At 37.8% G+C, this 22,778-nt stretch overlaps 2 protein-coding genes across 4 annotated transcripts; both read left to right on the top strand.

Annotated features, from left to right (window-relative positions):
* The first annotated feature begins 905 nt into the window (after positions 1-905).
* On the top strand, positions 906-5,328 carry LOC136243508 (uncharacterized). Its single transcript, XM_066035010.1, has 3 exons — positions 906-1,056; positions 1,530-3,576; positions 5,072-5,328. The coding sequence occupies exons 1-3, from the start codon at positions 1,048-1,050 to the stop codon at positions 5,149-5,151; spliced, it is 2,136 nt and encodes a 711-aa protein (XP_065891082.1). The 5' UTR covers positions 906-1,047; the 3' UTR covers positions 5,152-5,328.
* Positions 5,329-8,527: 3,199 nt separating this feature from the next.
* On the top strand, positions 8,528-21,916 carry LOC136242778 (V-type proton ATPase subunit H-like). 3 transcript variants are annotated; one of them, XM_066034253.1, is made up of 18 exons: positions 8,528-8,628; positions 9,009-9,061; positions 9,498-9,582; positions 9,818-9,917; positions 10,542-10,672; positions 10,724-10,787; positions 12,421-12,525; positions 14,108-14,205; positions 14,260-14,367; positions 14,473-14,557; positions 14,986-15,060; positions 16,352-16,399; positions 16,822-16,874; positions 18,033-18,111; positions 18,424-18,470; positions 18,678-18,779; positions 19,601-19,714; positions 21,771-21,916. In XM_066034253.1, the coding sequence occupies exons 1-18, from the start codon at positions 8,621-8,623 to the stop codon at positions 21,811-21,813; spliced, it is 1,398 nt and encodes a 465-aa protein (XP_065890325.1). In that variant the 5' UTR covers positions 8,528-8,620; the 3' UTR covers positions 21,814-21,916. The 3 variants fall into 3 exon arrangements, with proteins under 3 accessions (XP_065890325.1, XP_065890322.1, XP_065890324.1); XM_066034250.1 differs by having other exon boundaries at positions 8,534-8,628; positions 8,955-9,061; XM_066034252.1 differs by lacking the exon at positions 8,528-8,628 and adding an exon at positions 8,653-8,892 and having other exon boundaries at positions 8,955-9,061.
* The last annotated feature ends 862 nt before the right edge of the window (positions 21,917-22,778 follow it).

Below are 22,778 nucleotides of genomic sequence, written 5' to 3' on the forward strand. Positions count from 1 at the left end.
CTAATCAAATGGCACATGTAAGGGGAATTTGTCAATTTAAATGTCAAAAGTAGCTTTAAGTGCTTTAGTGGTACCAGATGTCGGTGGATGATGACAGAAGTCATTTCTTACACTTTACAATTCACTACTTTACAATTCACTACTGTATGAATATATGGCTCTAATTTTTTTTTGCAAGATTTGTGTAAATTGCTATAATGTGTCTATGGTCAAGGGAATGGTATGGGCATAGCAGAGAAAGACAATTACTATGCAGTTTGCATGATGACTGCTGGCAAGTGAAAGCAAACAGACATTGGATATCATTTGTGCTGCACTACAGATCAAATGATACTTAACATAGCATATATGTGCTGTTTAGTGATAATGTGTTTGCTATTGCAGAACAGATGGGAGTGCTATTGTTGTATAACTAAATTCATCCACTCCATTTCCAAGAAATGATTGCATTCTTATGACTTCTTCAGACTTTGTACTGAGTTCCAGGAACTATGAATGTTGACCATTGGCCACACACAATGTGTAATGTGTTGGGCACAGAAAATTACACCACACACACACACAATGATCTTTATTGTAAAAAAAAGGATGCAAACTTGAACTCATGCAGGTTAGCAGTAAGAACAAGTTTACAGATAGTGGTATGTCAAAGCTAAGAGTTAACATGGCACAGGGAGAGTTGATGAAATGGACACATAAAAAGTTGTCCTTTTAGGGTGTAACTTACCATAGACATCCTGTTTTGTTCCTAAATTTTCAGTATTACATTATACCTAATGGGAATATATACATAGTTCAACTCTTTCTCTTCAGTTTACTGTGAGGCTGCAACTAGCTTCCAGCTGTGAGCATGTTTCACTGCTTCACACCCATCTGTACCAGTCCCAGCCAGTGTGGCACTTGACAACATTCTTATGGGATAGTGCATTATTTAATTAGACTGTTATGTTGGTGGTTACCATTATAATAGTGTTTTGATTGTAGTGTGGTACCACAGTTTGTTGGAGTCTATTGGAAGTTGTTGGTAGAGTTTGTGCCAGTGTCAAAATGTTGAAGGTAAAGATATGTATGCTTCATAGCATGAATGGATAGCTTTTAAGGGAAGTATTAAGAATAATTTGTGAGAAATCACAGAAATTGTATAATTGGCTATAACAGATTTTTATGGATAAGGGTACAGCATTATCATAGGTTTGTATGGGCTCAGTGTCATGTACATTATTAGTGGATACAGCGTTTAGGACACTAGTTTCTGTCTTAAAGAGTCAATTACCTTTTATATTGGAAACTGAGCTTTTACAAAGTTCTGGCTATAATAACTTATTGTAGGTTACTAGCTATAGTCTGAATCAGTCAGACCTTTATGATTGTTGGGAGATTTCCCTATCACTGAATGCAATAAGGCTAAAGCTGTGGATGTTAAATTCATTGGCCATTGTTTTGTGGTGTACGTGGTTGTAGTGTGATTGTTATTGCACCACTTCTTGTTATTTTGATTTGGCTATTATCTAGTTGCTTTTATTTTTTAGTTGCTGGTTGCAGTCATCTCACTGGCATGTCTAGTAGCAGCTAATTCTAACAATGCTCCAACATTTAATGCAAGCAAAACTGTGTGGGATTGTACACTGGAGACAGTTGGAGACAAGCCTTGTGAAATAGCACTAGTGGTGGAACCATTCATGTCGATGACATATTATGACATCATTGATGGAGACAGGAAGCTTGTGGGGTATAGAGCACGTTATGATGAAAATGGTAGCCTTGTTCTTGTGTCTACTACACGCCGGCCAAGTAATGAAGATCGATTGCACCCACCAATTACTGTTGATGGTGAATTCAGACCCTTGATCACAGTTAATGGTCAAATGCCTGGTCCCACTATCATAGCCAGAGAAAACCAAATGCTACACATCACTGTCTATAATGAGTTACCAAATGTTGAAGGAATATCCATTCACTGGCATGGAATGCATCAGAGAGGTACATCAGCGATGGATGGAGTTGCGTTTATTTCCCAGAAGCCTATTCCCACACATGAAAGTTTCACATACAAGTTCAAGGCATTTCCTAATGGCACACATTGGTACCATGCTCACAGTGGTGCTCACAGGACTGATGGACTGTATGGTGCATTGATAGTGAAGGATGACATGCTTAGTATTTATTCGATTGTAGATCGTCCTGAGGAACATACACTTCTACTGATGGACTGGCAAAAAGATCCTTCAATTGACTTGTTCTATCAGATTAGAAGTAGCCTTGGATTTTATGATGACGAATATACAGCTTTTGATGATACTAAAGCGTTAGATAACACACAAGTTGCTCCCATCCCATTTTGGTCAGGTATTATCAATGACAAGGGAAGACACTACAACAAATCAGGTCAACACAATTTTGCTGAACTTAACAGATTCAATGTTACAGAAAACATGATTTATCGTTTCAGACTGATTGGAGCTCAAGCATTGTATGCATACAAGTTCTCCGTTGAAAATCATTTACTAACAGTGATAGCTACAGACGGAAATTACATTGAACTCATTGAAGATGTACATTACGTTATAGTCAATACAGGAGAACGTTATGATGTAATAGTTTATGCTGATCAGGAAATAAGAGATTACTGGATACTGGCGGAGACTTTGGAAGATCCAAACCTAGAGGATCCCAACTTTTATAATAGTATTATGAATCATAAAGCTGAGGCCATTCTACATTATGAAGGTGCCACTCAACATTTCAGTAATCCAGATGTGTCCAGAACTTGGTCTTGTTCATCTCAAACTTGTTATTATGTCAATTGTCCTTATGTACCAGTTAACCCAAACATTAATTGCACTAATGTTGAAAAATTCAGAGATATGTTTAACACATCTATTGGTAATCCAAAACTTGATAAAAACCTTACAACATTTTTTTATGACTTCGGATTTGATGGAGAAAACAGTACCAGAGGTAGTTCAGTTGATGGAATAAACTTTCGTTTCCCTTCTGACTTGCCTTCCACCAATGCTTTTAGAGCAGACGTTTGCCCAGGGAGAGGTTGTGATCATAATGCTACTAACCATTGTACCTGTACTCATGTGATCGATATCAGTAGGGTGAAGCAGGGTGATGCCCTTGACTTGGTTATTACCAACTCTCCTGGAACCAAACCTCCAGATAATCCAGAATCATCCCATCCAGTTCACCTACATGGACACAGCTTCTATGTGGTCAAAGTTGGGTATCCAGATTACTACCCAAATGGGACATACAAGTCTCCCAATAAAGATATAGAATGTATTGTAGAAAAATCTGGTGATCCGTGTGAACAATTCATAACTGTGGAAACAGAGACCGATGGAAGTTTCACACGACTACAAACTGTCAGATGGAAGGGTGATATGCCACCAGAAGAAGTCCTGAACAGGGACATAAGTTTTCCACTGAAGGACACAGTCATAGTACCATACGGAGGATATACTGTGATAAGATTTATAACAGATAATCCAGGATGGTGGCTGCTCCATTGTCACATTGAGATACACCAACTAGAAGGAATGGCTGCTGTTGTTAGAGAAAGTGGACAAGGTATGTGGTAAAAGGGTTTAGCACAGAAAGATAATTACAGCTTCTGTTCAAACAATTGAGATGTATATTTCTTTATGCCAGGTGTATCTCAGAATCTTGCTTGGAGAGTAGCTGCTTTCCAACTATTTGGAATTTGGTCACTGTGGCTATTGTGTTAAACTATACAGTTTACATTACAAGTACTTATTTAAACTGGATACTGCGGTATGATTTTGCTCTACCACTATAGTGGTAGTCGCACAAGTATACTAAAAAGTATATATGCAAAACAGCTACTTATTAATTAATAATAGAGGCATGCTTTTTGTCATGATCATAGTGTCATTCATCTAAAGCCATTCCTTCCTTTGATATGGTGTTATAAGTAGTAGTTGAATTGTGTTAACAAGTAAGTGTAAAGAGCTAGTTGAGATCATCACAATGAAAAATGGCCTGGTATCAAAAAAATATTCACCCTAATAATACATTCACCCAAATTATCAGAGTATCTTATATTCTATCTGCAATTCAAAGTGCTATTAAAGTACATGATTGGCTGCCTTATAACCAGAAATAATTTTGGGAACAAGAGGTAGAAGTAAAAAGAAAGAATAGCCTGAAGCATAATCAGCTGATCCCTACTGACAGACAGTTTATAAGGGTTCTGGTACAATTATGGCATACAGATCACATCTTGGGGTTTGTTCTCAAGGTTGAATAATTTTTGAACTTCTCCTTGAGATGAGATGTTTGATCAACCTGCAATTTTTTACTATACATGAAGCAATGATTATTATGAGAGAAATTGCTCAGTCTTATACCAGCCATTCATACTGGTGGTAAAAGCACATTTAATTAATTTGCTCTTGGAAGAGCTGGAGTAAAATTCCCACAACAGTTTAAGCTATATAGTAACTGATTACATCATAAGTTGAAGACAAAAAAAAGGTAACTACCTGTTGACAATGGCTGCCTTCCACCAACTATAACTATCTACGTAGCTTGTTACTGCTCTTCTGAAGAAGACTGTGACTGCTCTATTAGAGTATCTTGATCTTGACTGCTCTATTAGAGTATTTTGAATTATTGATGCTATTGAGGCTTTTCAAAAAAGGGGGGTTCCGTGGAACCCTTTGAACCCCTCCCTGGATCTGCCCCTGGGGCCATCTCATGGAACCAAATTATGACTAACAATAGTGAGGTTATGAAGTACACATTACGTATGTTTGGCCATGGGACCCAATTACCAGGAATTTACAGTCAGTTGTCCTATTACTTATACATGTGCTTACAAACCAGGTGGCTGAAGGGTTAATAAAGGCATCACAACAGCACGACAAGTAATAGTTTCATCATACAATTATCTATTGTGATAGGACACACAGTGACCTGAATCTTGATTGAATCCACCATTTTTCTCGCACATGCATAGGACAACAGACTAAAAATCCTAGTGATTTGGCCAATGAGGTGGTCATATTGAAAAGGTGATCGCTAAGTGAGGTTTCTCTTACAGGTCCCAGCTGTACAAGACCTCAAGTTTGGCTTGTTGTGATGGTGGCTATTTTGATGAGCATCTTCATCCTGATGGGATAGTAAGTGTACTATCACTTTTGTTAACACCAACATGTTAAGCAGTTAGGAATAGTATGCATACAGTGTTAAGTTGTATGTTTTGCTGTTTTTATTATACTTGTGATTTAGTTGTGATGTAACAGATTTTGCCAATCCAGTTTATTGTGTGTTGAAATTGCAATTACACTTTTATCAACAGTTCGTAAACCCTTGTTTATAGTGGAATGTTGAAAATTTATATAATTCCAGTATAGATAATGGAACAACTATGTAGCCTATTGTGTGCAGGTAGCTGGCTGCAGAACAGCCCAAATTATTACAGTAACCATCATTCAGTTGTTACCTGGTTCTCAGCTCTTTTAATAATGAAGATGACTCTTAGATGGTCATTTGCTACACTGATATGTAACTCATCATTTGCTCGAAGTGATAGTAATTTAAAGCTGAATGCAGCAAGTCTACCACCTGAGTATGGTGTCATCATCCTTTCCACCTAGCTAGTTACCAGTTAATCACCTGCCTAATCTGGGTACTTCATAATTATCTCTACACTGGCCTAGGACACCTTGATAAGGAGGACACTTGATTAATTTCAAGGTATCTATAGTATGCATGCGTTCAGCTGAATCCTCAAAAACATTTAGTATCTTATGGATGCAATTACACATGATCTTGAAATGTGGATCATTTGTAGTACTGCTTGACCCGCTAAAAATATTTTAAAATCTTTTCATTCTAATGTCTGACATAATATTTAGTCAATCAAAATTTTCACCATACATTTCCTATAAGGAGGCCATAAAAGTGCAGTGTTCATTACAGTCCTTTCCATGAAGGTTAACTTAAACAAGGTTAATAAGTATGGAGGGTGCACAGCTACAGGAAAGGGCATTTATTGGAATGTGCTTGCTAGAATATTCTATTGTGTGGACAGATGAAATTGTGGGGACCGCATGGCAAGGTATATAGCAATTCAATTTAGTATGGGATATAGAATTGTTAGCTCTACCTACAGCAGGCATGGTGTTCATATGTAACAAAAAGGTGTGCTACTGTTATGGACATAACAATATGTAGGCTGGGCTATTTTGCAGTGGTCTTTTCAATCTACTATACTAGTCTCAACAGTCAGCACAGGACAAAGGTAACCAATCACTCAATCTATTAATTTATGATTATATCTCAGTAAATACATATCACTTGGTGTAGCACTGCAATATAGCTATTTGTTATTTGAAATTGTAGCATATACAATTGCAGGTGAGTGCAGGATTGAGGCTGCCTAGGATTTTTTTTCTGCCTTGTTTGGTTTTTCAAATATACTTCTTTAGCAGGGGGTGTCCTAAAGACACTCAACACTCATGATGTAAAGCTTGTACTAAATAGCTAATGGGACGGTTATTCCAGTTGAGAATTAGTAATGGCTAGTAAGCAGAACTAAGGCCTAATAATTATGGTAAACATGCATACATTAATCAGCCAATCCAAGTAATGGTTTCCACAAGCTAAACAAAGATGACTCAGCGATGGTTATTTGGTGTCATTCTCCTGGACTTTAATTAGTGTGGTGCAATTATACCACCAGTTTCTTATGGCCAGCCACTAGAACATTTAGTTGTCATCACTGCAAGGTCATCAGTGGTCGTGACTCTCGTGTAGAAAAGTGGTGATACATCGTGGTTGATTATTAACATTAATGCTATAGTAGGTATCATGTTACTGAGATGGCCATCAATTACACTCAGTTGCAAATTATTTAGAATGACATGAACTGCTTTTAAAGGTCATGCCTCTGAGAGATGTGTGGATAGGTATACAATATACTATAAGAAATTTTGGAGACTTTCAGCTTGGGTGAGATCCACTCCTACCCAGGGATCAAGAAACAGAGGGCAGGAGCTCACCTTGGGTGTAGTGAAGGGGCCCTTATCACTTATTCTCGCCCAAGCTGATTGTGAATGCTATTTTGTATAAAATACAGCCAGATGCACTCCTCTACCCAAGGCAAGGGGTAAGGAACAAGCATGACAAGAATGGGGTGCCTCAATAGAAAAATCCTATTGCGAAGGGCTACACCTAGCGATTCTGGAATTTCATAAATTTTGCATAAAACTTTCTCCGTGCCAGAATCTTCCATTGGAGAGTTGGCACAATCAATTCGCTGCCATACGAGTGATTGGTCAAACAATTGGATTGTTTCTAGGGTTTCTGGGGGCAAGGAATACGATGGTGCAGTTAGTTTGCTGCTACAAATATGTTTGTGTGGAGTTTTATGCCAATTATAAGATTATTTTGCAATAAAGCCACCACAATGTTATGTTCTCTTTGCAAGAAACGACCTAGCACATGTTATTTACACCAAGGTGAACATTTTTGTCCATGTAGTTTTCAATATTACTATGCTAAAAGTCAGCCGGCACCTTTGCACCACAAATAGCTCATCTCTGATGCACCATTTAGGTAGCTGTCAAGGAGCTGTACATTCAGAGAAAAAATAATCATATAAACAGCTACAAATCAACTGTACAACTCCTTGCTTTGCATGCACATTATAATTTTGAGTGGATATGACTGGTACAGAGTGGTTACACTTCACCATGTGTATGCCGTTTTACCATCCGCAAAATGCTAAATGTATGTAGTGGCCTTCTATGGAGGTGACCTTTCTTCAGAGGGTTTTACAAGTAAGGTTACGCTGTGGTCTCTGATGTGTTACAGTATTAATAACAGAAAACAGAAGTTCAAAATGTTATTGTAAAGCTCAGTTATAAGCATTTGTTCAAATGTGCCATTTTTCAATGGAAAGATATGGAGAAAATTTTTCCTATTTTAAAGCGGATAAAATTGCTTATAACTCCACCATCCTATGACGGATTTTTAAAAACCAAGTGTTTATGAGATCCTCAGGGAGTACTGCACAAGGCTATGCTAAATAAAAGCCATTTCCATTAATTTTAAAATTCTCTCAGAATCGCTACTACACCCAGCTGCCAAACCTACCAAACCTCCTCATGTGGTAGACCACAGCCTGCTGCCAGTGATCATGTAGTTCCCTGGTAGTTAGTGAAGGAAAGATTTAACTGTGGAGTATATATTTCTTTGTGTATTATGTATTTGATAATATAGCTACTAGTGTAAAAAAAAAAATTAAAAAAACCCCTCTTGGATTGATGGGTTTTGGTAGGAGAGCCGCTTATGCAAGGCTGGCTTATACTTACCCTTAGTGCTTTAACGAACTTGTAATGAAGTCAAATTGCACGTGTCTGTTGTTGACACCTTTGCTGTCACCATTAATCATCTGGTTGGCTGAAATGTTCACTCTCTTGAGAAAAAATCCACTTTTAATTTTTGGCTATTTTTCAGGATCCAGCTCAACTTGTACATACTATAATCCCGCCCCTAATTTACGGAAAACTATATTCCGTAAACGTTACAAAACGCCTGAACAACGGCTACAGCTTGGCACTGACTGTAGTTCTTGATTCTAAGAATGAACAAGTGAGTTGTGTACCGCATTAGTATGGCTTTGTCACTTGTACGGCTTACTGACAAGTTCATTCGTGTAGCGGAGAGTGTAACGATCGTATGAAGGTCTCGTGACCGATTGTAGTGCGCGTTTATTGAGAAAACCGTCCTTTTCGAAGTTCTGCTTTTAAGTTTGTCTACTTTGACCATCCAACAAACCGACAGTGTAAGCCTTCATCCTGTGTTCACTAGTGTGTAATAGGAAAGGCTCTGTACGCTCGGCTAACAGTATTATCAGTAAGCTTCACAGTGAACACGACAGGGCGCAGGGTTTTACACGTGTATGTGCCACATTTCAGTACACCCACTGGACTATCATAATAATCTGCTAAGATGACAAGTGCCGTTTACAGAAGACTTGATGTTGATGATCCTGAAGCCGTCACTGGCCACAAGAAGTCTCCAGGTAAGCAGCTGTATTGTCTGCTAAGTGACGTACTGTACATGTGGTGTGTGACTGAACTCATGTAGCTAGATTAGTGTGTTGTGGCCAAGCTACAATAATGGTTGCACTGATAGCTTATGTAGCTATAACTTAACCCAAAGGGTGTAATACCTTGTGAAATATGTGATTTGAAATGAAAAGTAGAGTAGTGTTGAACCGCTCTTTAGGGAAGATCCTGTTATTGTGGAGAGAACTTACTTGTGGTTTTTGTGATTGTTAAATGAAGTGTATACGTGATACAGGGATGAGGTACACCCTGTACCCCTAGACACCTCAGTACATAGTTTACAAATCGTATCTCCTATTTATTATTTTTATTTTTTTGCTTATGGTTTAATTGCTAAAGCCAATGTCAATGTCTGAATAATTGTCTAATGCTGATTCATTGTTCTTCCAGTGCCGCCACCGATTGCTCAAGACAAGCTGGAAATGGAGGCAGTGAGACTGAGGAGCATCACCTTGAACTTCAAGGACTTTTACAAGTGAGTTACGTAGCTAGTGTACTGTATATTTGGCTAACTACCAACCTAATTGATGTTGCTCAATATGAAAGCTTTAATTTCTAAACTGCCTTTTTGTTGCAAATGGCACTCCATAATTAAGTTCATGATATACTAACAACTCATTAGTATATCATGAACTTAACTACAAGGTACATATACTATGGGTAGAATTTGATATGCTTGTCGAAAATTTGATTTTGATAATTACACACAGCAACAAGATCATTGGAGACGCAGAGTATCGTTTTGCTGCAGAATTTCAGGCCCAAGACATGTATGGTAGAAAAGTTCTTGCAGACAAGAAAACTAGCGAGGTATGTGAACTTATTGTTCATGTAGACATTAGTAGGTGTATTGTGTGTACATGGATTGAAGCAGAAACGTTCAAGTGGTTGGGGAATTTGCCGTAACTGCAAAGTTTGGTACCCAGTTGTTTGTGTTGTAAGAAACTTTATTCCAGCTTACCCATCTGTAAGGGGGATCTGGTGTTAGCTGGGAAACAAACGTTCCACTGCCATCATCCAGAGTTCAAAATAATGGGTAGCCATTGGCCATTTTCCGTGCAATTTAAGCAAACTGCCATACAAACTTGACTTGGAGCAGCCACATTTACTGTACATTACAATAGTGGTGCTCAGTAAATGACACGACAATTTTAATAATTGCCACTCAATTTTCATCTCTTATTTTGAACTCTAGCCATGTCTCATGTGATAGAGGTTCCCACTCCTGCACCATGAGACATGGCACAGGGGCACTAATTCTATCCCAGGAGAATCCCTAAAAAAGTTGCCCTGTGTTTTACTGGGTAGGTATAATCATGTAACAACCAAAAAATTTTTGACTTGTGTGTCTGAATGTGCATGGGAATGATTGTGAATGTAAGTATATATGTGTCAACTGTGAACTACACTTACTGTGTATTCTATATACTACAGTGTGTCAAGATGTTCACAACAATGATTAAGAACATACAAAAGGACGAGAGCTTGCGTTACATCCTGACATGGCTAAGTGACCTCCTAATGGATGAAGATACGTTGGTAAAAGTTGCCGAGTTTACTCCATTGTAAGTCCCACATTTGTCACTCCCATGTATACACTTGTATACTATACACAGACCACAGTTTACGCAGCTCCTTGTAAGTATTCTGTTCCGTAATGATCTCTATGCTAAACATCAGGTTGGTTCTTTGTATGGCCAGTGTGTACAGTACATATTAGTGTATATAAAATGCTTGTAGTATATGCATAGTGATTATGTATGTGACAGTACATGCCCTTTACATTCACTCTTATACATTTTTTTGAATTCCAATTTATTACTTCTCTGTTGTCTAGCAACAAAGGAGTGGACAGCCATGAAATTTTATTCTTACATGTAGAATAGTCTTGGAGTTATAATATAGCGCCAGACAGTTGGGACAACATTAAATTTGATTTGTACAAGCATTGAATTAGTATCGTAATAAGCTACAGCTCACAACTGAAGTAAGCTACAAAAAACATCACTTGGCTCAATCTTTTCACCATGAACTGACAAATCTGTCAATGCATAGGGCTTTGCCTCTATTCCTTTGTGTGCACAAAGAAAAAGGCCATTACAACAAATGACAATGGAAACTTTATTTCTACCACATCGTAAATCAGCCCCCAAACTCATGTGTCTTACTCTATGAATACGAAGCAAAGGTTTCCTTACCCTTTGTGAACAGTAGAATCTAGGTTTTAGGTTTTATTGATTTGAGTTTTGTTTCGCTGTGTAGAGAAACAATTAAAATATACATAAAACTTTTATGTGGCACACATATTTTTACACAGCTTGTTTCAATAAATTATAAAATAGAAAGTTGCAAAAATGTTGGCTCATTTTTCATGTTGTCTCTTTTAATTGACTGCTCTGTTAGAGTATTTAAGAACCATTGACTTGGTACCACCAATCATTTTAGTTTCTTGGAAGGCCTGAGTGGTGTAGATAAGTAAGCAGTCATTTGTAGTATTGCTAGTTTCATCCAATCCTGTATATAGTCTAGCATTTCTACAAGGGTATTTTTAAAATTATCACTGTTAGACTACATCAATTAGTTTCTCATACCCACCAGTATCGCTATTTTCCTTTCCACACCAATGATATGTAGTGACTGAATGCAGCTATTACCATACAATGGGTTATTTCTTAATTTTTAAATTAATCAAAGAGCACATCTATGAAGATTTAACTCTTCGAATATAAAGCAAATACGCAATGTAGATACCATGCACAATTGATCTCAAACTTTTATGTGACTGTCTGAAGCTGAGTGTGTAGAAACATTTGGGTGCATCATGACATTACAACTAGACGAGATCTCCCTCTGTGCATGGCAAATGATTTCACTGCCTTTTATAATTACATTGGCAAATCAATCATGAAGATTTTCTGGTACTCGTCTGCAAAAGAATATTCCCCCCTAGTGTGTAGCGGTCCACATTTCTATGTAGACATGATACTTCTTATCACTGTCTCCATTTCAATTGTATCGGTTTACGTGGTTGCCATACGTAGGTCTCTTTTAATGTGCATTATGATGCTATGCTGTAAATATGTACACATTACTTAGACCCTTCACATTTGAAAATAAAACTGTTGGCTATTCTTTACCTTTGAAATAAACTCATCGTACGGTACACAACTGTTAAAGCTAGTGGCAAGCTAGAGCAGATGTAAAAAAGTAGTTGCATTCTGAGTGATGTGAGCTATGTAATTCAGCAAAATCTGCCTGCCTGCTCACAATGTTACTTTGAGTGTTGGTAGAATAATCAATTTACTTGTTGCAGTCCAGTATGATAATTGCCAAGCTGGCCTTCTGCAGTCAAGAGCAGATTGATGAGGAGAACTTGATGCAGTACTTGGAGTGGTGTGCTTCTCAGCTATCAGGACAGGTACTACAGTAAGCAGTACTCACACACACACACACACACACACACACACACACACACACACACACACACACACACACACACACACACACACACACACACACACACACACACACACACACACACACACACACACACACACACACACACACACACACACACACACACACACTGTATTGATAGTGGGAATAGTGCGTAGTTGTCACTCAGAGATGTCAATATTGAACACTTTTGAGACCACAAGATGTTAAGTGACCAGCCTTCTCTGGTTTATTAGCACTACGTATGTACCAAGAAATGTCTTTATGTATAATGAAAAGACCGCCAGTTTTGGTGTATTGAGATTGGTCTTAGAATTTTATACTACAGACCTGTTAGTATCATAAACCTCTCCCTCTGTTTTGCTACTGGTGTTCCACTGTACATGTGTGTGTATCCATGCATGTACACACACACACACACACACACACACACACACACACACACACACACACACACACACACACACACACACACACACACACACGTGTGTAATTGAGTGTGTGCTCCATGTGTGAGTGTGATACTGCATGTATGTGTAGGGATTTTGGAGTATGTGTAATTCTATAATATAGGCTGCAACAAATATTCAATTTGTTTGGATATTTGTTCGTTAACCCATAAACCCGCAGAGAACTTTGCGGAATGTGTGTTTACACAATATGGGCACACATGGCGACATTAGGTCGGGTAAATTAATTCTTATAGCCTAAAATAACACAGTGTTCTAAAGTCTGTTCACAGGGCTACTTGGAGGAAGGTAAAATGGACACTGTAACTACAGTAGCTTACTTGTGAACACGCATCTCTGTGTTTCAAAATTCTTGCCATGTCTTTATTTTGATTGTGGGTTTACTCACGTGAGTCATATATGGCCTGATAGAAAAAATTGTGGTGAAACGAACGGAACTTGTTGCAAGTTGATAGGATCAACAACCATTGAGTTATGGATGATTTTATAAAGGTATGTAAATGGTTTGCATGTTTCCTTGCCAAAAAGTTATTTTCATGGCTAGTTTTAGCCTCGCTATTTAGTGCTAGGGAAAACCCTTGGTATCATTTAAATCCCTGTTACATTACAAGTAGAATGGCATAAATTGCGAAGCCATAGGATGGATGCTTTGAAAGTCATAGCACTTTGTGCAAAGCACACATATTTGGGCCAGTTTTCTGGCCTATGAGAGTTTAAGGGCTAAGGTTTTATCCAGATACCATTCGGATATTCATTTACTAGTAAATTACAAGTGTTTACAGTGGAAATGGTATTGGTTACCAGCTATATTTGTCAAAATGGACTGTTCTGCCACGTAAAATTGAATATAAAGACGACCACCATTAATTTTACATATATTTCAGAGAGAAAATGACCATTATGTAGCACTTTTGCATTACTCAAAATGTTACTAAATAATTCGATATTTGTTTGCTAAGACATCCTAATATCCATATACTAAATTTGACATTCGTTGCAGCCCTATCAAGAGTCATTGCTGGTATTGCTGCCAAAAGCACCATGCATAATTTTACAACATTTTTTTTCTTGCAGCAAACTGATTATTTTGTCAACTTGTCCAGATCACTTCAGTACTTACTCAGAAGGGACTGCTACCGTATACCATTTTATGAGGCCAATGGAGTGAAACTGTATGTGACTGTCACCCTGCTCCGTATACTGTGTTATGTCGTTGTTACTTATAGTATACTACAAATACTTGATGGAAGGATTGACTTCCAGCAGCAATACCAACTCATTTTTTGCTTGTGGATGTTAACTTTTAATGAAAAAATTGTGAACCGGATCAAAGAGTAAGTCAAAATACTAATGTGCTGCACGCCTATGGGAATGCAGAATATTTCTGCGAGCCATGTACAAGCTCATTCTGTATTATGTTCCCACATGACCTCTCACAGTCAGCCGATAGTGATGGTGTTATCTGATGTACTACGTGGAACTGAAAAGGAAAAAGTGAAGAGGATAATTTTAGCTACTCTCAGAGTATGTACCAACTTCCTGCTGTCTAACTGTTTGCTTTGTCGTATACATGTACTAATCTGTCAGTCTGTGCTTGCGTGTGTGACTGGACACATTCTGCCTGATGTACTCACTTATAACTTAATACATGTGTTCACCAATTTTATCACTGTTTAAAGGTGTTTAGCGTCTAACAACAAGTTTAAATGTAGTAAACTTTTTTGGTAACATTTTTAAAATTGTCTGATTGTAGCAATTTGCTTGCTTGTGAATACAAGAAGGCAGTGAAAATAGCCATTACACTTCCCTCTAACAAGTACTGGTTTTAATTTAATGCCCACGTGTTGCCAACATTACAGTGTTGCTATCGTGAAGTAAATGATAAGTTATTATGGGAAGTAACTGAGTCACTACTGCAGCAATGTACATGTGATGGTATTTTTCTTTCCTAGAACATGCTGGAGAAACCAGAGAAAGCTGCTGCTGACCTCTATGCTTCACAGATGATCCATTTCAAGGCACTAAGAGTGAGTGGATGAAACTGCCTCTTGTGGGGCAGACAGTGTAGGGTCCCAGTGTTCTCAGATAACATATCTGTTATTCATTTACATACTGTACGTGTTCAACTGCTCTAACAATGTTATATCAAAACACTCTAATTGAACAGTCATATTCAGTTTCTTATGACTGAACTGATTAAGTCCAGCAGCACAAATCAATGTTTCAACCCATGCACCTAGTCAGGGTACGCTCTGTACAACAGTAATCACGCGATGGCAGCTGTTGCTGTTCGCCAGTGAGTTGTGACAAGCTAATAGTTTTAAAGCGTGAATAGCATTAGTTGTATCAACAGTAGCTGGGCAGACTGACACAGCTTGTTCTGTTAGTCTACTGAGATGCTTCGTTGTGGTCTATGGATTTCCATGTTTGTTCGTGCATTACCACAAATGTGCTGTCCGAATAACTTACTACGGCTGCCCTTAGCACCACCTTAACTGCAATATTCGCTTCAAAATTGTGGCTGGTCTGTGTGTATGCTGGAATTGTTTGGATATGAACTGTTGTTAGGCAGGCTACTATAAAAACTAGTGAACGAAATTGCACAGATGATGATACACTCCATTATGAGCACTAAGTGATTTAGTAAACCTCTAAATGAGCTGTACTATAGTCTAAACACTGTCGACTGCACAAAACCGACATTTAAATACAAAACCAACAATCACGTATTCCTTGAAATCAACTATCCCTCTGATTGTGCTCTCCTTGATGTGTTCTAGTCATTTATTTGAGACCTGGCATTTATTAATGCTCTATCATTTAAACAATACTGGCTATAATTCAGGTAATGTGGTACCAGGCTATGTATACAGAGCCAATTACTCTAATAGTGCATACACCAGTTATAACAACAACATAAAATACTCTACAGAACAGTCAATTCACTGTTCAGGTATTCAAAGGTTCGGACTATCAATGTAGTTGTTCAATCTTCTTAGTTTATAGCTGAACAGACTACAGTACAACGTATATTGAAAGTACTTTAATGGCTATGGCACCAAACAAGGTACCTTTTGCTGTGCATAGTGTTGACAAGAAGTCAACATGATTTTTATTAATTAAAATGTAACAGATTGGATGAATTGCTATGGATAGGATGAAGTACACATTGTGTTTTGAACAACAGAAGTCCTGTTGTAAATATTTTTGTATTTACAGAATCCCATTTCTTTTTGTAAAACAATTGTATGCTGTATGTATATACACTGTATTGCTCGAAGCAATATTTTTCTCAGTGGTTATTATGTATTTTTGCAGGTACTAAACATTCTAGTAAAACAAACATGGGTAGATACAGAGATAGAGGTACGTATTTTACTTCTCAGTGTATATATATATGTATGTATGTATGTACATAATATACCATCAGTTAAATGCTGTGGTTACTATATCTTTCAACATGAAAAAAAAAACAGCCAGTCACTATCCAAGGTTAATCGCGTTGCTGTGCACCTGACGTAGTATTTTTGTTTTGTTTTGAGTGGCTTTTTTCCAACTGCTCTCAACAGTACCACTCTTTAATTTTCTATTTAGTAAAATTCTGCTCTTCCTACTTCACACATGTACTCTGGGATATTATTTAAGTGCACTGTTTGTGGCTGTGATGCTGCTTCAAAATAAATGTGGCCTTGTGGTGTTTAACTGGTGAAAAGTATTACTGCATTCATACGTATTGTATGTATACACATTGCTTTAGCCAATCTCTTATACTTTTATTACTGTTCTAGGAGGATATAACCTTCTTATACGAATACTTGACTGCCAGTGAACAAGACTTGAGGTAAGATTACTGGTAATAGTGTATTGTGTGGGTGTATATTAAGAATGAACTATTGATATTATGTCCTTTAATCCTTAAAGACATATAAGCAACTTTTGTAAAAGTATGCTTGGAAAATGCGTACTTGTACATTCGCAGACATTAATAAGTAAAGTACCTGTAGGTAGTGCTCTCAGTCTCCTTGCTTGTTTCATGATCTTCATCACTTCACCTGAGTTCCAATGAACATTTGTCCTGGATTGACAAGAATTTCTATTAACTTACTCGAAGGCTGTCCACGAGGTGACCAATCGTGGGTGATTTGCTGAAAACAACACATCTTGAGCAGTGTGCCACGGTGGACCTTATCAACTTGTATATTGACACATAATCTTTCCACATGACACTCTTTAATTTTCTATTAAACCTTAAGGATGTCGTCTTCTTTAAAACAGTATGCGAATTACACTCCTGTATTTAAATCACCATAGCTTGGGGAAGAAACGTCACAATCAATTAAACTTGGTGTCCATTTTGTTGTGTATGATGTCGGCTTTCCAAATTGCAAGTCCATGTGACCTGTATACAAGTTATCAATCACTGAACACAGTAGCCACTTCAGTGGCTTATGCAGTTATGGTATATGCATTTTATCAGGATTTTATGCTGCTGGAATTAAGGGATAAGACAAGTTCCACTGTATTGTATACAGTCAGTATAAATGTGCATTGCCATGTATACATATTGTTGTGATACAATAAGATTGATACAAGGTCAGCAGTGCAGCACCCTACTTTGCTGTGAAGTATACGTACACACAACACATTTGTAAATTTGTCATTACTAAAGCAAATGACAAGGAATGTGATTAATTAACAAAATGACTTTGTGTTGGTAGCAAATGAATAGTTTTACTGCTTTACTTTATTTGGTTGGGGAAAGCTGCAGTATATGGTTAGAAAACTTTGGCACAACAAATGTTTTAAGGTTGGGGATCTTCAATTTTATATTTTTAAGGTGTGCGAAGAAGTACTTATATAAAATACCAAAGGCCTACTACAACTATGAAGAATAATATTTTGTTTTATGGATTTAGTAATAAAACTTTGTTGTATGTCCTGTAGCTGTAAGGTATGCTATTGTGTGTTCAGTAAACACATGTGGTACACATGCTTGTAGTTCTTTTGATGAGTATGTCCATGAAGTACGATCTGGCAGACTGGAATGGAGTCCGGTGCACAAATCAGAGAAATTTTGGGTAAGTCATTTCTTAATATTACAAGTCAGTGTGAATCTTGAAAGGCTCCTTCAACCCTCCCGTAAGCACACTGGGTATGCCTGTGTTTTAATTCTTGCTTGTACAAATAAAGCTGTTGCTCTATATCATTACATGTGAGATACATCTGGAAAGTAGAGAGCTTTGTAAAAATGTACTTGTGTATGTCACTGTCCATAACAAAATAGTAAACTCATTTGTGTAACTTACTTGTGTTATGAAGACAAAGAAACTGTATAGCAGGGTGTGTTGTTTCGATTGTGTATTTACGTGTTTCTATCTAATGCCCTATAGCGAGAAAATGTCTCAAGATTTAATGATGATAATTATGAAATCTTAAGGTGCAATAGAATGTGTATGAATTAATCTATGTGTCTGTGTGTGCCTAAGTGCTCATGTGTGCGCATATGTGTACGTGTAGATTGTGTACGTATTGTTATATTGTTCTGTGTGTATACATTAGGGACTATGCATAGTTGCGAATGAATGTATGTATATACGTGTGTTGTGTATGGTAACTATCATAGGATGATTATTGATTGTTATAGATTGTTAGTGTCAATCTTAGAGGAGTCTCCATCTCCGGTGGCAGTATCTGTGGCATGCTTTGATATTGGAGAGTACGTCAGGTACTACCCCAGAGGGAAGAAGTTAGTGACATTGTGTGCATTGTGATAACCACACTTATCCAAGTCCGTCTATTGTATGCACTACATTTATGTCATCTGTGTTGACTATCAACCCTAGATTGTCAGGGGGCTGTAAGAGTATTCAGCTTTTGACTGTAAACTCATACTTTGAGAAAACTTCTTGGCAGGGGCAATTCTAAGAATTTCTAAAAGGGATTTTCAAACCCGCATGTGTGCACACACAGTGAGACATGGCTACAAAGTTTAAAGTAGGGGGTTAAGCAGGGTGGTGACTGGTTGATACAATTTGTACAATGTGTAAAGCTCACTTAGTATGTGGAGCATACACTTTCTAGTGGGGTCTGGGAGCATGCCCCCACAGACACACAACACACACACACACACACACACACACACACACACACACACACACACACACACACACACACACACACACACACTCATGCCCATGTGATGCGTAATAAACATTATAGACTGTACATCACGCTCGCGATATAATGTGCACATGACCCTGCAGCTGCCACACATAGCTAAACTTTTGTGGATATATACATAATTTGCATGCATATCATGTCCTGTATGCTTTGTAATAGAGTGTTATATGATGCAGTAGTCCGAACCCCAGTGTTCTCAAACAATTTCAAATAACCATTTTTTACAGCACTATTCGTATACTGTAATAGAACATACAACTTCATTTGAAATACTCTCTAAACATTTTCAATTTCTCAATTTTGGGTATCAAGAATTTCCTAAGTTAAAAGTGGTAGTTAAGTACATTAGATTGTCTTGACTATTTCCTTGTTATGTATTTGTTTTAGAGTAATAGAACAGCTGAAAGGAAAGGAGGTGGTGATGAAACTTGTGGTGCACAGTAACTCCGAGGTACGTATGCAGGCTCTACTAGCAGTGCAGAAGATGATGGTCCAAAACTGGTAAAGTATATGTGTAGTGTGCATGTTTATTTTTGTGTGTGTATGTGTGTGTGTGTGTGTGTGTGTGTGTGTGTGTGTGTGTGTGTGTGTGTGTGTGTGTGTGTGTGTGTGTGTGTGTGTGTGTGTGTGTGTGTGTGTGTGTGTGTGTGTGTGTGTGTGTGTGTTAGGGTGTGTTAGGGTGTGTTAGGGTGTGTGTGTGCGTGTGCGTGTGTGTGTGTGTTAGGGTGTGTGTGTGTGTTAGGGTGTGTGTTAGGGTGTGTGTGTTAGTGATGTGCGATATATCGAAAAAATATTGATTTCGCGATAATTTTGTCGATATCGTTATCGTATCGATTTTCGATACTGCTTTAGCAGATTTCGATATTTATCGAAAAAGTAATATTTTGCGATAATTATCGAAATATCGAAGAATATTTCGATAAATCTACAGCATTTAGTATGTGATTGCGCAGAAATGAAGGTTGGTTCTGTACTATCTAGCCACTTTAAAAACTTGTCTACCAGTTTCCTAGGCTTATTATTAGTTTTATGCAATAGTTTGTGTGTAAAGTGTATTTCAAGCATATTTATAAATATCGGATGCCCACGCAATTACACCACCCACACAATTAAAAATTATCCAAAATCGTATCGAAATTTCGATATTTACCCCAATATCGTATCGATAACATATCGAAATAAAAATCCTGATATCGCACACCACTAGTGTGTGTGTGTGTTAGGGTGTGTGTGTGTGTGTGTGTTAGGGTGTGTGTGTGTGTGTGTGTTAGGGTGTGTGTGTGTGTGTTAGGGTGTGTGTGTGTGTGTTATGGTGTGTGTGTGTTAGGGTGTGTGTGTGTGTGTGTTAGGGTGTGTGTTAGGGTGTGTGTGTGTGTGTGTGTGTGTGTGTTAGTGTGTACTAGTGTGTGGTGTGCGTGTGCGTGTGCGTGGTATGGTCAGTACATAAACAACAACAATATACTGAATAGTTGCCACACTTTTAAAACGGCCTTATGCAATAAACACCACCCTCAAATAGTGGTCATCCTTGAATAGTAGCAACATCAAATTTTCATACCAAGGTATTAATTTAACCAAGTTCCTGTGGTATGCTTGATTCTATATGGCACCTTGACTTGGGCAAGTACCCAAAGTGGGGAACCCACTTGGAAAGTCACTTAAAAAGCCATAGTGTACTTCAATGTCCTAGACATACTTAACTCTTGTACTTACTATAAACAAGAGGTAATACCACTATTATTAACTCTTGCTATAAGTATACTCATGCAAAAATGTTCAGATAGTTACCTTTTAATAATTCTGTTGTCTCTGAAGTTTAGGATGTGGTACAGACAGTTACTTAACATCCCGCACTTGTATGGCCTAGCCATTGTGGCTGCCCTAGGGACTATATGACATGTGACTGTACTAGTTAGTTAGTATTAACAGGTACAATTCTGAAGGGTGTAGTAATCCCTGATAAGGAAGCACAAAGCTTGTGTGGATCTGTTGTATAGCAATGTAGCATAACATTAGAACCTGAATTGTTACAATAACATGTAACTTTATGTAGTCAGGGATGTGCCTAAGTTTATAGTAGTGGTGGCTGCAAGAAAGAGGACAAAGTCCAACAGATTAGGATAGAACATGTGGGGCCTTAATTTGCATAAGTTAGAAGTGAATTTGTAGTGGTTGGTGAGTGATAGTGGTGGCTATTTTATTTGAGTGGTGGCTGGTCCCGACCACTGTGGGCACATCTCTATGTAGTGTCTGTATCATGTACCACAATACACTAATAGTCCCAGTACATTAGTGAGGACTTCTGTGGTCTTTGCACTTGAGTGTTTTCCTCTACACTATGTGGACTGACTGACATTGTTAAGTTTTTGAGCAAATCTTTTGTGGCAGTCCAGTGATGCTGTAAAGTAGTGTGTGATCTGTTTAAAATGCAGGGCAAATGCCTTACTACATTTTCCCTTCGATTCATTGCTGTTTACGGTTTTCAAGACTTCTTGTAATGTATTTTTGTTTACCAATGTTGCTCTTTATGTATCTTTCATTTTTCTCATCTCTACAGGGAATACTTGGGCAAGCAGTTGAAAGGGTCGTCATTGTTATGAGAAGTGACTTATCTCAGAGTGTTGCTAATGTACACTGGACTGTGTAATTGTATTGATATCTGAATGTATTTTTGATGTATGCTAAAAATGCAACATTATCTTATCCATATCAACAGGGTTGATGTTGTCTGATCGATTGACTATGGGATGAAAGTTGTTGGCAAACAGGAAGTTGGTCATTTGTCAGTGTAAATATTTGGTAGTTCAGTGCTCAACATAATGTCTCTTACATGATCTGTCAAAATGACAGGCCAACATGCAACATAGTCGGCCATTGGTACACAATAGTAAACAGCTTATATTCAACGTTTTTATAAGCTTATTTTAAATGCCAGCCCATTTTAAATTTGGTTGGTAATTGTGGCTTTTTGGTTGGAAAATGACATGCTGTTATTTTGAGCTCTTGCAGCTATACTAGTGGAGACTCAATCATGGCTTGACCAACTATGACTGAGGTAGGAATTAAACATATGGATGGCTTGCTAATGACAATTAGTCAATGTAGGTGTACAAGACCTCCTTTGTTTCATTCCTATGACCCCTACTTAATTTTAAACCGTATATACTCACAATTAATTTTATGACACTATTCTTTCTCTGATGCAGTATGTACTGGTTCACCAGTCATAATTACATTATAAAGAGGCTATCAATTACTGCTAAGTAATTCAGCTTCTGTTTGAACACTGTGTGTTGTAAAGGTAATGTGATACACCTTAAGCTTGTCACATGGTTCACTCAATATGCAAGTGTTAAAATTGAAACTGTATGTCCCCCCCACCCCTACACAGTCTGTTTGTAAATGCTATCCTACAAGGGACCTGCTAGAAGAATAAAAGCAGGGAGCCAGAACCTTGAAACCTATTCTGTGGAATGTAAAAAAAAAGAAATTATAAAGGAACGCATCTCTAGATCTGCAATCAATTCACTCACTAGAGAAATTACAGACTATTCTTGTAATAGCT

Source organism: Dysidea avara, chromosome 13, assembly GCF_963678975.1.
Source record: "Dysidea avara chromosome 13, odDysAvar1.4, whole genome shotgun sequence".
Taxonomy (NCBI): Eukaryota; Metazoa; Porifera; class Demospongiae; order Dictyoceratida; family Dysideidae; genus Dysidea; species Dysidea avara.

Bases quoted from the DNA above. Each gene is read 5' to 3' on its own strand.
- LOC136243508 (XM_066035010.1), top strand. The intron at 3,577-5,071 runs GTATGTGGTAAA...TTTCTCTTACAG, and splicing joins TGTTAGAGAAAGTGGACAAG to GTCCCAGCTGTACAAGACCT.
- LOC136242778 (XM_066034250.1), top strand. From the start codon at position 8,989: ATGACAAGTGCCGTTTACAGAAGACTTGATGTTGATGATCCTGAAGCC. The intron at 9,062-9,497 runs GTAAGCAGCTGT...TTGTTCTTCCAG, and splicing joins TGGCCACAAGAAGTCTCCAG to TGCCGCCACCGATTGCTCAA. The intron at 9,918-10,541 runs GTATGTGAACTT...TATATACTACAG, and splicing joins CAGACAAGAAAACTAGCGAG to TGTGTCAAGATGTTCACAAC.